General features: G+C 38.5%; 1 protein-coding gene across 1 annotated transcript in view; it reads right to left on the bottom strand.

The window, feature by feature from the left end:
- Window positions 1-605: 605 nt before the first annotated feature.
- Window positions 606-15,208, bottom strand: part of ZFR (zinc finger RNA binding protein) — a 44,421-nt gene continuing 29,818 nt past the window's right edge. The window contains exons 14-20 of the mRNA XM_060236098.1: window positions 14,833-14,983; window positions 14,110-14,251; window positions 9,274-9,371; window positions 8,351-8,446; window positions 4,100-4,211; window positions 3,416-3,513; window positions 606-1,976 (exon numbers count right to left, since the gene is read on the bottom strand). Coding sequence (XP_060092081.1) covers window positions 1,797-1,976; window positions 3,416-3,513; window positions 4,100-4,211; window positions 8,351-8,446; window positions 9,274-9,371; window positions 14,110-14,251; window positions 14,833-14,983 — 877 coding nt within the window. The 3' untranslated portion in view covers window positions 606-1,796. The remainder of the gene's footprint in view (window positions 1,977-3,415; window positions 3,514-4,099; window positions 4,212-8,350; window positions 8,447-9,273; window positions 9,372-14,109; window positions 14,252-14,832; window positions 14,984-15,208) is intronic.

Below are 15,208 nucleotides of genomic sequence, written 5' to 3'. Positions count from 1 at the left end.
TTCAAAAGAAATCATTATTTTTTTAGCAAGTGAGAGTGGCAAGAACCTTTTTTGGGGCACCTGTTTTTTGTACAAAATTGTGCCAAGAGTAGCTGAGTCCCACCAATATTCCTCCAAGCTATAGAGCAGCAAGGGTGTAGTTGAATGTTGTCCACTGGGTGTTCTTGCCTTATATCCTGCTGCTTCTCTCAGCATGTATGTGAAGACAAACAGGAGGCATTGTAGTGTTGCTCTCAATGCATGTGTGCTAGTAGGCATTTCCAAAAGCCTGAGGAAAAGGTGGCTCTCTAGAGAGTCTTGCAGCCCCGTCCAGCTGAAATAGTTACCCCTCTTCTGAAAATGTGTGTCCTTAAGTCTTCAGGGCTGTGCAGCTGGATATTTTATTTCCATTATGTGGCCACTGTATGTACCCCCCCCCCCTTTAAGTGCCTATTAATGAAAATTAAAACATGCAAGAATGAATTTAGCCAAAGGACTACCAATAATAAAAAATGTGCAAAGAAATGGAGTCTGGTAAGATTCTGCAAATTTGGCCAGGTAAGCAATAATTTCGTACAGACAGTGAGTGAGATGTATGATCCCATTGTACAATGAATGTGAACCACTTAACAGGTTTTAGTTTTTATTTGTGTATTCCACTGTAGTGCTGTAACAAATCACACCTGTGTACCAGAGCATACATCAACAAACAGATGTAAACCTGAATTACACCACTGCTATAATATTTAGCTGTTTGAAAGAGACATAAGCATACACTATGGCCACAAATAATTTTCTGGGATTTTGTCTGATAGCCTTCAGTTTGCCAGAAATATAGTTATCTCTTTTGTCACTGAACAATTTAGTACAGGAATAGCTAATGCAGTAATCTCACAGGCACTGATATGGCAAACTTTTATTTAATTAAGAGCTAACACTGACAATGCTATGTGAAAATCATTAGCCAACTCTCTTCAAATTGGAAAAATGCCCTAGTAACTTTCATTGTAAGCAAAATTTCAGAAAGTTATTTTTTGGCCTTGCTATGTCGAAGTCGATCATACAAAGACCTAGGCATGAAACTAAAACGATACTTTTTAAAAGCCCTTCTATTAAAAACAAAGTCATGCAATTATGCAGTTGCTAAAATTGCTGCGAGTCCATATTGTATACATTTAGCATTTATACTGCTAAAGCGTAACTAACAACAAACCTGATTAGAGTAACACAAATCTGCTTTAATTACACCATTATATCACTAAAGAGACAAATGCCACGGAATTGGCAGAAACATTGAATTGAGAGCACTTAAATAGCAGAATAAGAGTGTGTTAACGCTTCGTATTTAGAAGAAATAATCCTGCGGCTTCACTTTACAAAAGAAGTGTTCTGCTATAAAATATTAAGCAAAGGGGAAATGTATTTCTACATAGCAACTTACAGCTAGCATCAAAAATAACTGAAAATTCTAAATAAAATAGCAAAATACACAAAGCAACTGAAGCAGAAAATGCTGTATTAAATACAGTCGGGATCTTTAACGTAAAAAACAGAAAATAGGAGTTATTAATATCAGAACTTAAGAAATAAGAGTTAGCCTAATTAAAAATCAGAATAGAGTTTCCATTTGTGATCTCTTTTCATCCATCATCAATCTGCACATCCTTGAAAAACTGTGTGAATGCCACACAAAAGTAATTTTTCTAACTTTTTGGATGCTTTAAAGAGACATTAAGAAAAAAATCTAACAACAAATGGCCTCAGTTACCACTTTTTGCATTAACACTGAATCTGCATTTGGAGAAAAAAAAAACACCCTAAAAGTTATCATAGTCTTTCTTGTCTTTTTTCCCCTCAGCTTCAAATCCATCAACTCCATCACTGTCCCGTCTCCTTTTGCGATTGTTGTGGATATTGAAACGCTGGTTCATCTGAGGCAAAGGATCCATTCCTAGAACTTTGTGTATCTGACGGAATGCAAGGAGTCGTAGTGCAAACTAGGAGCAGGCGGGTGGAGGTGGTGGGGAGACAAGTATTGAAATTAACTTCCACGAATTTTAGTAAAATACTTCAAGAAAATAAGATTATATTTAACAGTATGTAAAACTTTCAAAAAATGTCAGTATGTAACTTTGCCCCATTTTAGTTAAGTGCTACAATAATGTCGTTTGTGAACAGGGATGGGCACAAACTGGGAAAATGTGGTTTAGTTTGATTCATGGCTGAACCACGGAACCAAACCAAGAGGTTTGTTTGTGGTCCGTGGCCCTGCAAAACCCACTGAAATGGAATGTGGTCTCTTTAAACGGGGTTTGTAGAAAGCCCAAAAAACAGTTGTGCAGTGACTGCTAGGCTGTTTCGGGCTGTCTTGAGCAGCCCCTTCAAACTTTAAAGGGACTTCAGAAGACAGCCCGAAAAACTGTGCCTCCCTGCTGCTTTGCTGTTTTGGGGGGAACAGAGCCCCTTTAAACCCCTATCAACTCCATCCACAAACCACTATGACTCACATGACCTGCTCCAAAAATTCATCACAGTGGACCCACTGTGAATTTCTGTTTGTGAATCAAGATGAATTTTGCTTTGTGGTTCAGTTTGTGCCCATCTCAATTTGTGAATGTTCTGTAAATTTAAAATGTCAGTTATGTCATGAATAGGGGCTGCCAGCTGCCTAGGCGAACAGAAGTTTAATGTGTGGAAATAAGCAAAGTTTTCATGACATGGAGGGCAAATTAAGCGTCCATTAAGAGGATAGTATATTTTCCTCAGGGTCAGCTGGAAATCCTAGTAAGGAAGCAAACTGATCTCCTATGGAGAGTTTTGCTGAAAGATGCTCATGCATTTTCCTCTCATTCTCTTCTATCAAAAGGGTGGTGGTGGATGTTGCTGTTTGTTCTTTTTTCAGATTTAAAGTTAGCTGGGACAAAGGGTAGGGGCCCTTTCCATTGTGACACAGCTCCCAGACAAGGGAGACTCACCCAGTCACTTTCAGTGCTGTCTTAAGAACACTTCCTGGCAGTAAACCCCATTTAATAAATTTGAGCAGACCTGCTCAGAATAGCATTCTCTGTTACATCCTGTCAACAATCAGAAGAGTCCTGATAAGCCAAAAGGCTTCCTGGCTTCTAATAGCAATAGCTGCTGCTTTCTGTATTGATTTACTTGGTGTATGCATTGCTTTTCATAATGCATTTAGCATTATTTTCTTAGAAATGGTATTTTATTTTTCAACCTGCTCAGGGCCTTTTTCAGTTGAAAGATAACTGATTAAACATATAACATTTATTTTCCTGTTACTCCAGAAAGAATACCAAAAACTACAGTTTATAGACAATTAATTCATTTGTTAGCTTGGGTTTTATTGCTAACGACTGTATATTTTCACTATTTGCATAGCATTTATCAACTACATTTAGCCTTTTTATTAATTTTAAATTACCTGTGCACTTGAAGTAATATCTTCTCGCTGTTGGTCTGTCATTAAAGCAAGGGTGTCAAAAGGATCTTTTTCGCAGGGGTCCAGAAGACCAGGACCTCCTAAACCAAGAAAAATATCAACTTTAATTTTTATAATGAAGCAGAAGTAACAGATTTTATTTATTTATTTCAATTCAATTTTTAGGCTGCCCTTCCCATAGAACAGGCTCAAGGCGGGTTACATCATAAAAACAATCAATAATTTAAAACCCATTTAAAATATATAAAATCTAAAATTACATAGTAACAGTAGAGACTAAAATGGCAAATTCTGCCTCATAAACATGGCTTATTTGTCCAGGTCCAGCAGGTTCTACAACACTGGGATGGAATGAAGAGATGGAATATTATTTGTTACCTTAGATAATAACAAAAGAATTGTGAAGTACATAAACGTTAAAGTTGAACAGACTACCAGTTGTAGATGTAGTCAAGAAGCACAGCTTTATCTTTAAGGTAGTAGAAGAGAACAAGAGTTCAGTAGCACCTTAAAGATTAACAAAATTTGTGGCAGGGTATGACCCTTTGTGACTGAGTCATAAAAAGCTCATACTTTGCCACAAATGTTATTAGTTTTTAAGGTGCTACTGGAATCTTTCCTCTTTTCTACTACTACAGACAAACACAACTTCCCAACTTGATTTACCTTTAAGGATAATTCCTGAAGATATACATTCAAACACTCTTCTTAGTGCATCCCCGGGGCTCTGTGGTCCAGTCGCACTGCTAATTGCCTTTTCTACTAATAATTCCATTGCCTAAGCAGAATGAAAAGAAATAAAGACACCCTTGTTTGTACATCCAGTTATAAATGAGATACAGGACTTCTCTAAAAAGTTGTATACAGACAAAAGAACTGCATGACAGTTGTCCAATACAGCCATAAAGCAGTGGACTCGAAGTAAAGTTAACAAAACTTGAAACATAAAATAAAATATCAGCATCTGCTGAAAGCCCAATCACATGGTTAAGGTTCATATAACTATAAGTACAAATTAATTTGTTATTTTTATGGAAATTGTTTTCTTTTTGTTATAATCCTGAATGCCTCCTTAAATATGGAGGCCCAGGTCACACAGATAGCCAGGCTAGCATTTTTTCAACTATGTCAACTGGCCCCTTTCCTGTCAACTGGCTCGACAACTGGTCCCTTTTCTGTCGCACCCTGACCTAGTTACAGTAATGCATGGAACGGTCATCTCCAGATAAGACTACTGTAACTAGCACTATGCAGGCCTGCCATTGAGACTGACCTGGAAGCTCCAGCTGGTCCAGAATGTGGCAGCACGAGTCCTGATGGGAATCACAGACCACCTGTGCTGTGCCAGCTGCACTGGCTTCCAATGAAGTACAAAGTCAAGGGTTTGGTATTGACTTTTAAGGCCTTGAATGGTCAGAGATCGACATATCTGTAGTACCATCTTTCCCAGTATATGCCCCAGGAGAGTGTTACGCTCCCTGAATAACAATCTGCTGGTAATCCCTGGCCCTGCATACATCTGGACTGTCCTTGACCAGGGGCAGGGCTTTTTCAGTCCTGCCCCAACCTGGTGGAACTCTCTGCCAAACACAATCAGGGCGCTATGGGATCTTATGCAATTCCATAGGGCCTGTAAGACGGAGATGTTCGGCCAGGCCTTTGGTTGAGGGCAGTGACGGTTTACACTCTGGCTGGGAGTTGGGACCCTCCCTGATTTTCCTTCCCCTCAGATTGTTTTCCCGCCTCCCAACACCCATGAGACGGAACTAGGAGGAACTGAAATTCTTATGTTTGCCACTTGAACTTTTAGATTGCAGTAGTAGCATTATTATGTATTTACTTTAAATTTTTAATGGGTTTTTCATGTTTTATATCACCCAGAGCCCCGCAATAGCAAGGATTGGGCGATTCATAAGCCTAATATAATAATCAATCAATCACTCACTCTGCACTGCGGTACTCCTTGGAATAGAAGGGGAAAATCAGCAAAATAAATGGTGAATACTGCCACTTTTATTTCAATAGAGGCCACATGAAACAGGACACAAATTACAAACTCTAGCATTTCCTTTATCATTGCACAAAACATGTCAACCTGCAAATGAACCAAGTAAATGAATGGAGGTTGGAATCTGAGGTAGTCCTGGCATGAAAATGGGACTTTATTACAAGAAATATTGAAGAACCTCATGCTACAAGAAACTGAAAAGAAACACTGCCATGAAACAGTGAAATTGCTCACAGGTCAGGGGTCCAACAAATGCTGCTAAGATAGCAGCAACCACAAATTTCAATATAAAGAACACTTTCTCCTTAGTTGTCCATCAAATTGGAGATCACAAGCTCCCCTACTGTGCATCACAAAGACCTTGGAGGGGAAATGTCTTTCACTACATGCTGGCTGCAGACACAACTCTGCCTACAAGCCAAATGGCAACCATAAATAATTGCTGGCTCTGAAGGCCAGCCTAAATTAGTGAGCCTTCATCAATAGTTTTAACAGGGTATAATTAGGTTTATCTAATAGCTAACACTCAACATGGCCCCATCTGTGGATACCTGAATCTGATAATAGAGCCATGAACAGGCCAGACAGATCTTTCTGCAAACCTGAGAAAAATCTGAAATCTTAAAGGGGAAGGGTTTAAAACCCCACAAAATAACAGAAGCAGCATCACAGCTTTAAGAAATGAGTGCTCTCTGTGGACATTGCTAGGCAACTACAATATTGTCGACTAGTTCCAGATTTGGTTTCTGCCACTAAAAGGCAGGGGAAGATCTATTCCAGTTTGGAATGCACTGTTATTATTTAGCCTCTGAATATTTTTAAGAAGTGTTGATGGGGTGTATTGTGTTAAGCGCAAAAATCCAAAAGTGTATAGCAATTATCACATGAAAAAATATATAAATATATTATATAAAATATATTTGTGTAGTTAGGTTATTATTTTTGTTTATGCTTTGTCGAGGTCTTAACTGTGGAGTTTCTTTCTTGCTTTTATATTGGGACTTTTCTCCCCTCTTCTGCTTTTGGTTCTGCATTTTCAAGCTTTGGGTTATAACATCAGTTCTATATTGCCTAGAGCAGGGGTCCCCAAACCCTGGGCTGCGGACCAGTAACAGGTCATGGCCTGTTAGCGACCGGGCCACGGAGTGAGGCAGAGACCTTTGCCTACTCCTCATTTAAAGACCCGCATGGGGGGGGCAGGGACAGGGTGTGGGCATAGGGGCAGCAAAAACCCCAGCACCCCCACCAGTCCGTGGAAAAATTGTCTTCCACAAAACGGGTTCCTGGTGCCAAAAAAGTTGGGGGCCACTGGCCTAGAGACATTCTAGAGAAAACATGCTGTAGGAAGGAGCCATGGCTCAGTGGCAAAGCATCTGCTTGGCATATAGATGGTTCAATTCCTAGCATCTCCAGTTAAAAAAGGATCAGGTAGAGTGTGATGTGAAAGACCTCAACCTGAGATCCTGGAGACCCACTGCCAGTCAGAGTAGACAATACTGGCATTGATGGACTTGACAATTCAGTATAAGGCAGCTTCATGTGCTACATACACTGCAGAGCATTACTGAGAGTAACTAAAATTACATAGTTTAAAGGCTCTTTTACAGACCTCGAAGCAAGCAGCCTTTCCTCAACATTCTCCAGTCAGTTCTGAACAGTATAACAGGACCATATATTAATTTTTTATATTTATTTAAATATAAATATTTATTTATTTATTTCCTTCACTGTATATCCCGCCCTCCCCGCAAGTGGGCTCAGGGCAGTCACATGGTCATATTTTACCCAGCTTTTCTCCATACTTGGGGACTTAGACTGTAAAGTCTGAAGTCAAAATTACGGTGAAAATAATGCAGTCAACGAGCCAGCATGGTGTGTAAAGAGCTACAGACAGAATTCTATCTTTGCAAGAAGGCTTTCTGGTAATTTCCTGTCCTGTTGCTGTTTTCACTCCCTGAAAAGCCACACCCACACAATGGTTCTGAATGAAAAATTAGCAGGGGAAACCAGCATGGAGTGCGAGAAGGTAACTGTTGTGGCTTGTGGATCTGCACTGCTGCCATCTGGGTCCTAAAAAGGCTGCAAAGGTGCACAAGCCTCCCTCCACCCATTCCTATCTATGCTAGGCTCTAAGATGGGCTCGGAGCCTGTACTGGTAAGACTTGGGAAGAGCTGTGCATGAGCTACCCACTCCTGCCACGCTCCAAGACTTGGGAGGATAGCAACAAATGTTGAGCTGCCCTGATAAACAATAAACAGGAAAACCAGTGGAAGATGGAGACTTTCTTGTAGGAGTTCATGGGTCTCTCCTTAAATCTAAACTGTCATTAATAACACCCAAGTAGCACTTTAAAAGGCAGGCATGCAGATGCTTAAGTAGGCTGCAAAGTAATTCCAAGACATTTTATGCATAATCCTGAGAAAGAAAAGAAGAAGAAAAAGAAGAGTTGGGTTTTTATACCCCATTTCTCTACTCCAAGGTGTCTCAAAGTGGCTTACAATTTCCTTCCCTTCCTCTCCATAACAGGCACCTTGTGAGGTAGGTGAGGCTGAGAGACTTCTGTAGAGAACTGTGACTGTCCAAAGGTCACCCAGCAAAAAGTGGGGAATCAAACCCAGTTCTCCACATTAGAGTCAGCAGCTCTTACCCAATACACCACACTGGAGAATTAAATAATCTCTGAAGTAATTTGGTAGAAAATCAAACACATGCATACCCATCTACTCACTCCTGTTATTATATCACCGTCCTCCAGAGGAAAACTTCTTAAAATGTTGTGTGTTGTTCAGAAGCAAGCAAATCCAAGACTTAAGAGAAATTAAGCTAAGACATGCTGAACATGGAGAAAAACTCTATCAGAAATGTGACACTTCACTGGAAACACATTTGTGGTTCTAAAATTACTTACCCAGCTTGGAAAGTCAGACCAAGTGGGAACTCGCTGACAGAGGTCACGGAGAATACGTATGATAATGACACACGACTGCAGACCATTAGCTCTAGCCTTGAGAGCAACACAAAATCAAGTCAATTAATCCCAGCATGAATAGAAAAGAGGCCTTGAAGAAAGCTAAAACGCCACTGTTCAATGGAAGCTCAAACACAGAAAAGAAACAAGCCACCTGAATACATTCCAGAGCTGCCATTTACAGAAGCATTTTATGCAAAGGTTAGTTAGTAACTTAACAAGTCAAGGTGCACAGGTTGTAGGAGACTAACATCCCTTGGTTTCCTGCACACTTTGACCTATGGTTCATCTGTAACAGCAAATATGAAATCTTCCTATGATAGAAATACAAAAGTAAAGAGCTAACAAGTATAGAGACTGAAAGGCCATGGGAATCTCTTTGGTTTCTTTGGTGTGCCTTTGCCAGAGCACAAAGTCACTGAACCAAATAGTTTCTCACCTTTCATTCCCTACACTTAATGCATTTATAGAAATAAAGGGAAAAGTCTTAAATCTAACACACAAAGCTTTAAACACATATTCTGTTATTTAAAGCAAAGTTACTCTGCAGCCTTATGGAATATATTACCAATACAAAACAGATGATCCCCCCCCAAATGAGTCAAGCTTTAGTTGCCATCTCAATGGCCAGAAAAACAAAGTTGTCAAATTGGCAAGAGCAGCATAAAGCAGCTCTTCTATACAGATCTTCCAAGATAAATGAGAATTTTTTTCCTGGTCATTTTTATTTTAAATATATTTAAAATTATTTACTAAAATTATTCACTAAAGGCAACCTTGATTTTTTTCCACATAGTTCAACATCCAACTGACCAACTCTCTCTCATAAGGCTACAAGAAGAAAGTAAAATGATGTTCCGAACCTGGAACCACTTAGCGTGGCGTAGAGCAGCCAGAGCGTCAAGGCATTTTTGCCTGTCCAAGACGTCCGGTGGGTCTTTCACCATACCCGAGGTTACATCTAAAATGGATTGAATTCGCAAAATGCAGTGAGGAATGGGTGTTTGACCAGGTGAGCAAGACACTTCCTTAAACTAGCTTCCATGTCACACGCGCCATTTATATCGTAAACCCTGTCTCCAATGTGTTAAGCATTCAGTAGTGCCTCTCCATCCAGACAAGGATGAGCCCGGTACAATGGACAATCAAGAGCATAATAACGATTAGCTCTCAGTCTTATTTTTAAATTGCCCACCAGATTATGCAGTATGGTACTTGTTAAGACAACCTCTGGAAAAAAACGAATTCCCCCTAAAATTAAATGTTGAAGGAAGAATGGTTGGACACAGTGCACCAGCACAGGAAACACAAGACAGAAGGAACACAAAAATCCACTTGAATGAAGCAAAAGTTACAACAAACTGTGAGCAAAATCTGTCATGAAGTTCTCCTGCACAAGCTGCATTGAAATGAACTGTGGTACTTGTATTCAGTATACCATTCATTTTAACAAAACTTGTGCAGAAAAACTTCTGGATGGATTGTGCCCTGTGTTTGTTGGGACAACTTAAAATGGTCACATGCTACCTTAGACTTAGTCCTAGTTAATGGGCCAAAATTCATCCTAGACACTCAAGACCCTGGATACAGTAGGATACCTCACATTAATGCAAGGTAAAATGTATATATTTACAGAAACAATCCAACTTATTTGGTTTTGTAGAATCTGAAGGAATGTGGAACATGGAATAGAGTTCCAAGCCAAGAATATCTCTAATATTTGCTGTATTTCTTGAGCTCTGTGGGTACCTATTGTATCATGCCATGTATATCCATCCCAATTTCATCAACAAAGATATCAAGAGAAAGCTGAAAAGATAGGTCTTGTGAACAAAAGAAACACCTAAACCATGAAGAGTAGAAGCAATTAACAGTGAGGAAGAAAGAAAGAAAAACCTATGCACCACATCTGATAAAGTCATATTTCAACCAAATGGGGGGGAGGGGATTTTTATAAATCACTACTATAGCAATTGTGACTGAATATGCCACATATATAATTTCTATAACTGATTACTTCAACTGGCTCTAATCACCTGCAATATAATTCTAAAATTCTGTCACTGCTAAAGGGTATTTCCAGCTAATTTTTAATCTTCTGCTGAAGTAATACATTTGTTGTTACAATATACAGTTAATGTGCCATGAGGAAAAATGTGAGTTTTATGTGGATTATTCAGCTGAGTTGACAGAACATTTAAATGTAGTCTAATGTAAGCAAACATACCAGTAGACTCATGAAACACACCAACTAGAAGAACACATGCTGAAGAACTTAACCTATTAGGCTTGAAGGTCAACCACCCAAGTATAAAGAAGACAGGACACATCAAGCCTGAACTTCTGTCAATGACACAGTTGGTCTCAGCACAGGATAATCCAATTTAATCCACTTCAATGTTACATCAGATTTCTTAGAGAAATACTTTCCCCCTTCCTTATATGGACATTCTACTAGTGAGATTCATGTAATTTTTCTACAATGTAACTTGTAAAGCCTATACCTACAAAGCAGAGAAGAACGAATCATACCACTGAGAAATTTAAAAGCAAACAAAAAGAGACAGTAGGATCACAAGTATATCTAGTAAAAGGAGAGTGAAGTTTAAGGAAGAGTGGGTCAACTGAGGCCAAAGTAAGCAGTATGATTGGAAAATTAATGAATTTAAAAGGAATTCATAGTAATTAACTGACAGAAGGGAATCTGTCTATTTAACATGTAGGAGCAAGCGCCCCATGTCTAACATCAAGCTATTTCTACTCTTATAAAAACACATATAAATAGATGTAATGACTTCAGTTTATTTTTAATCAATCACTGAAGCATTGAATCGTTTTAAGAATAATGGTACTGAACACTGTATTTGAAAGCACTGCTTGCTGCTGAAAACATGGTCAGGAGTGACCCATATATAATTAATCAAGCAAAACTATGGGTGCAACCCTCTAGAAAACCTTTAGAAAAAATGCAGGTTTTGCCATTGACCTCAGTGGAAGATGGACTGTATGCATTATTTATCAAGCTTGAAGCTATCAGAAGATGCCAAAGCAGCTACAGAAATTGGGAATATATCTGGGCTGGATATCCATTAGAGAAACTCTTCTATATGTGGATTTTTGCATCTTAAGACTCCAAGTGGATTAACCCCTTAAACAATGGTCCTTTAAAAAAAGATGACCAACACCCTATTGACCTCAACCAACCAGTTTACCTTAAAGTGCAGGTTTCATTTTTTTTTACATTCTGTAAATAAGGGGTTAATCTTCAATAAGACATGCTGTGTCCACACTATTTCCTTATTAAAAAGTTAACAGGTATGCCATTCTCTTTCAAAGTGCAGATACTACCCAGTCAACTATTTCAAAGCTAGTGTGAACACTGCTTAATTCTAGAGAGAGAGAGAGACAAAGACAAGAAAAAAAGACAAAACACAAAAAGTAACAGTTAATGCTAGGACTATGCAACCAAACCCCCTCTTTGTTTAAATATGGCACGTGTGACACTGAGCTTTAGAAAAACCTTGGTCAAAAATCCTTCCAATGTCTTGGCAGCCATCCCTGACACGATCAATTGTCTCTGCTAGAAGGCTTTGGACCGGGGCTAATAAGCTATGGATAAAAAAAAATACACACAGATACAATCTGCTGAAGAAAACACATTCCACAGCACAGGTTAGAGCATCTTTACTACTACTGTAACTGGAGTCAGTTCAGCGAGATTTACTGTTAAATGCACAAAACTGGAAAGTAAAATTCCTGCCCAGTTGACAGTTTTGTGTTTACTATTCCCCCCTTCAGTTTGAATTAAGGTTACATATAATTAAGATGTCATTCAACTCTATTGGCAAAGGAAAATACATTTCCTTAAAATTGAGTTCTTCCAGCAAAGCCTTCCTTGCCACCTGAATTCAGCTCCCAGAGCTAGCTAGAGTCCTTCAACCGTGTTAAGACACCGAGCATTCAGAGCTGCAGTAAAGAATATACCACTGGTTCTGCAGCAAATAAAGCAACCATGTTTATAGCCTTATTTACTGGAAATACAGTTAAAATATCGTTACTTAAGCATTTCAGAGGTAAACTTTTTTGCATATTCATTTTAAGCTGCTCAGTGTCTTGAAGAAATTATTCAAAATAAAAAGCTTTGGTTCCCTTAAGGTAATACTTAGCAAGTGAATCAAACTTAGAATGGCAGTGCTAATTCAGGTTTGGGTCAGACAAAAGAACAGAGCTTTGTTTTCTTTAGAAGGCAAAGGACCAATTTTTCTAGAGTTCAAAACACTCCACTGTTGACAACAGTTACTGATTCTTCTTCACTGACAAAATATATTACATATTCAAAATTAAAATTAGACAGAAAATCACAAATTCGAAATGCTTCTTTTTGCACCCAAGTATGTGATTTTTTTTTTTTTGGCGCTCTGTCTCTTGGTAAAGCTGAACAAACAAAAAGAACTAATTGCAATAAACAAAGGCATTTCAGCTACTTCAGGATTTTAAAAGCTGACAGCAATATATACACTCAAAGCGTTCAGTACACACCAAATATTAGATACCAGGGAGAAAAAGCATATGGCTATTAAGCTTCAAGTTCCATTCTCTTCAAGAGGTTTTTTTGTTTCACGCAAAGCTTGTTTCTAGGATAATTATACTTTTAAAGGCAATTTAAGAAATTGCTTAAATACTGAAAGGATAATGCTGAGAATTATTTAGAATTCCATAGCTATACACATGCATAACCCCCACTGACACATACACACACACACTCTCTCCCCAACCTATATTATTAAAAAAATATAGCCTTCAATTCTATGCTTATAGATTCCTGGTCAGCAGTAGCACCATGTCTGCCAAAATATTTTTTTTTGCAAACACAAGAGGAAAGAAAACAAAGTTCATTTTATCTGACCCATAAAACAGAGCCAACATATTGCGGACATTAAAATATCATGCTCGCTGGCTTAAAAACATTTGTAGCTTTCAAAGAGTTACAGAAGAGGCCTTAAAGCAACACTGCTGGCACCAGTAGAATCACACACTGCAGAATTACACACTGGGTTAAAAATCCAACTTCTGCTTTAACGGAATGACTTCAGTATCTCTCCTGACTAAAAACACTGCACACGTCAACTGTTCGGTTATAAACTCCAATCTCAGTTCCAGGAGCTGCACGTGTCATATTCCAAACCAACCAAAAGACAACCTCAAAAAAACTAGAAAAACATATCTTGTTGCAAGCAACGCCAAATCAATTTGAACTTATAAATCAACTGTACAATTATAGATTATGTGGCAGCAAAGCCACACAAGAAATAGCAAAAACAGATCTTATTTCAAAAATATATAATAAGGTTTCCTGATGAAATTTCTCCCATAAGCAGGAAACTTTTCCTGATGATCAACTTGAAAGTACTCGCTATGAAAGATTTCCTTTTCTGAAGAAATGAAGTTCTGTACATTAAGAAAAATTACTACCTTTTCCAGAAATTTGAGGTTGTTGGCTGCAGTGAACAAGTCTAAAATGCATTATGTTAAAAACTAAAGTTTTGGGGAGAAAACACTCTAGCAAGACAGGTTGATAACTAGATTGCCATTAAATGTGTACCACATGCCAGCATGTTGCCTTCCAGGACTTTATGCCATCTAGAACAGAAAACATTCTTAAGGCAATTAAAACCAAGCATCTTCTAGCAATTTCCAACCTCCATCCCTCATGTTTTCTTCCCGGATCACAGGTGATGTCAGCGTGATGGTCACTTGCATTTTCGGTTCCACACATGAATTCAAAATGATTGCTGCTTCTTGTAATGCACATTTTATTTCATATTTCTCAGGGCTTATTACCTAAGTAAAGGAAAAATACAAAGCATCTACACTTTTTCACAGAAAAGGGGAAAGGGGCTAGTCATTAACGCAAATTATAGGGAGTGACATCATACATTATGTCCTCTGGCATAATCACAAGTGGGGCACTTGTACTTCCACTGAACTCTGCATGGATTGAGAAACCTGTTTTCTTGTATTTTGGTCACTTCTTGTACAATAGCTCTTTTGGCCTCTGCATATACACACAGATCTGCCAACTGTCTAGATCACTTCATGCATATGAAGTTTAAGCCACAATAAATTTGTCATTCTTTGTTGTTGTTTTGCTACAAGAGAATACAGTTACTTGTGTTGCATTCCTAATGTATGGATTTCCATCATAATTTCTCTATGCAATTGGTGGATCCGAAATATATAAACATGGCAGAGGGGGTCTAGGAGATAATTTTTTTCATGCAGCACAATATTCATATAAAGTATTTAGAAAGTAGTTTATAATTTGGTTCAAACTTTATAATTTGGTTCAATCAGAAAATTTGACTGGCAGAACCAAATTCTAATTGTTAGGAAAGTACAAACCATTTCAAGCCTATACATACAGCAAGTTGCTTGGGAAGACTTTCGGCAATACTACTCAGCAACGCCTTAGATGGCTTCTCAGCGCACAGCAAGACAAGATTGACATTCCGGTCTCCTCGGAGAAGCAAGCCCTTTGCCAACACTCCCACTCGTAAGACTCCTTTCAAAGCTCTGTGAAAAAAACAAAGCTTTCATTGTAAGTTTTAATATTTTAAATCAGCACTGCTCAAAACTAACTCTGCTTCTCTAAGAAAAAGAGTGCCATGCAGAATTAGGTGTATTACCTTCCTCTGCACATCTGCACCCAGGAAACTAAGACAGAATATAAGGGATTTGGAAAAAAGAGCCAATCATCATATGAATGTATAACTGTGGCTGGTTCAGCAAATGAACATG

Source organism: Heteronotia binoei, chromosome 4, assembly GCF_032191835.1.
Source record: "Heteronotia binoei isolate CCM8104 ecotype False Entrance Well chromosome 4, APGP_CSIRO_Hbin_v1, whole genome shotgun sequence".
NCBI classification, from domain to species: Eukaryota; Metazoa; Chordata; class Lepidosauria; order Squamata; family Gekkonidae; genus Heteronotia; species Heteronotia binoei.
This window is presented reverse-complemented; position numbering and strand designations above follow the sequence as displayed.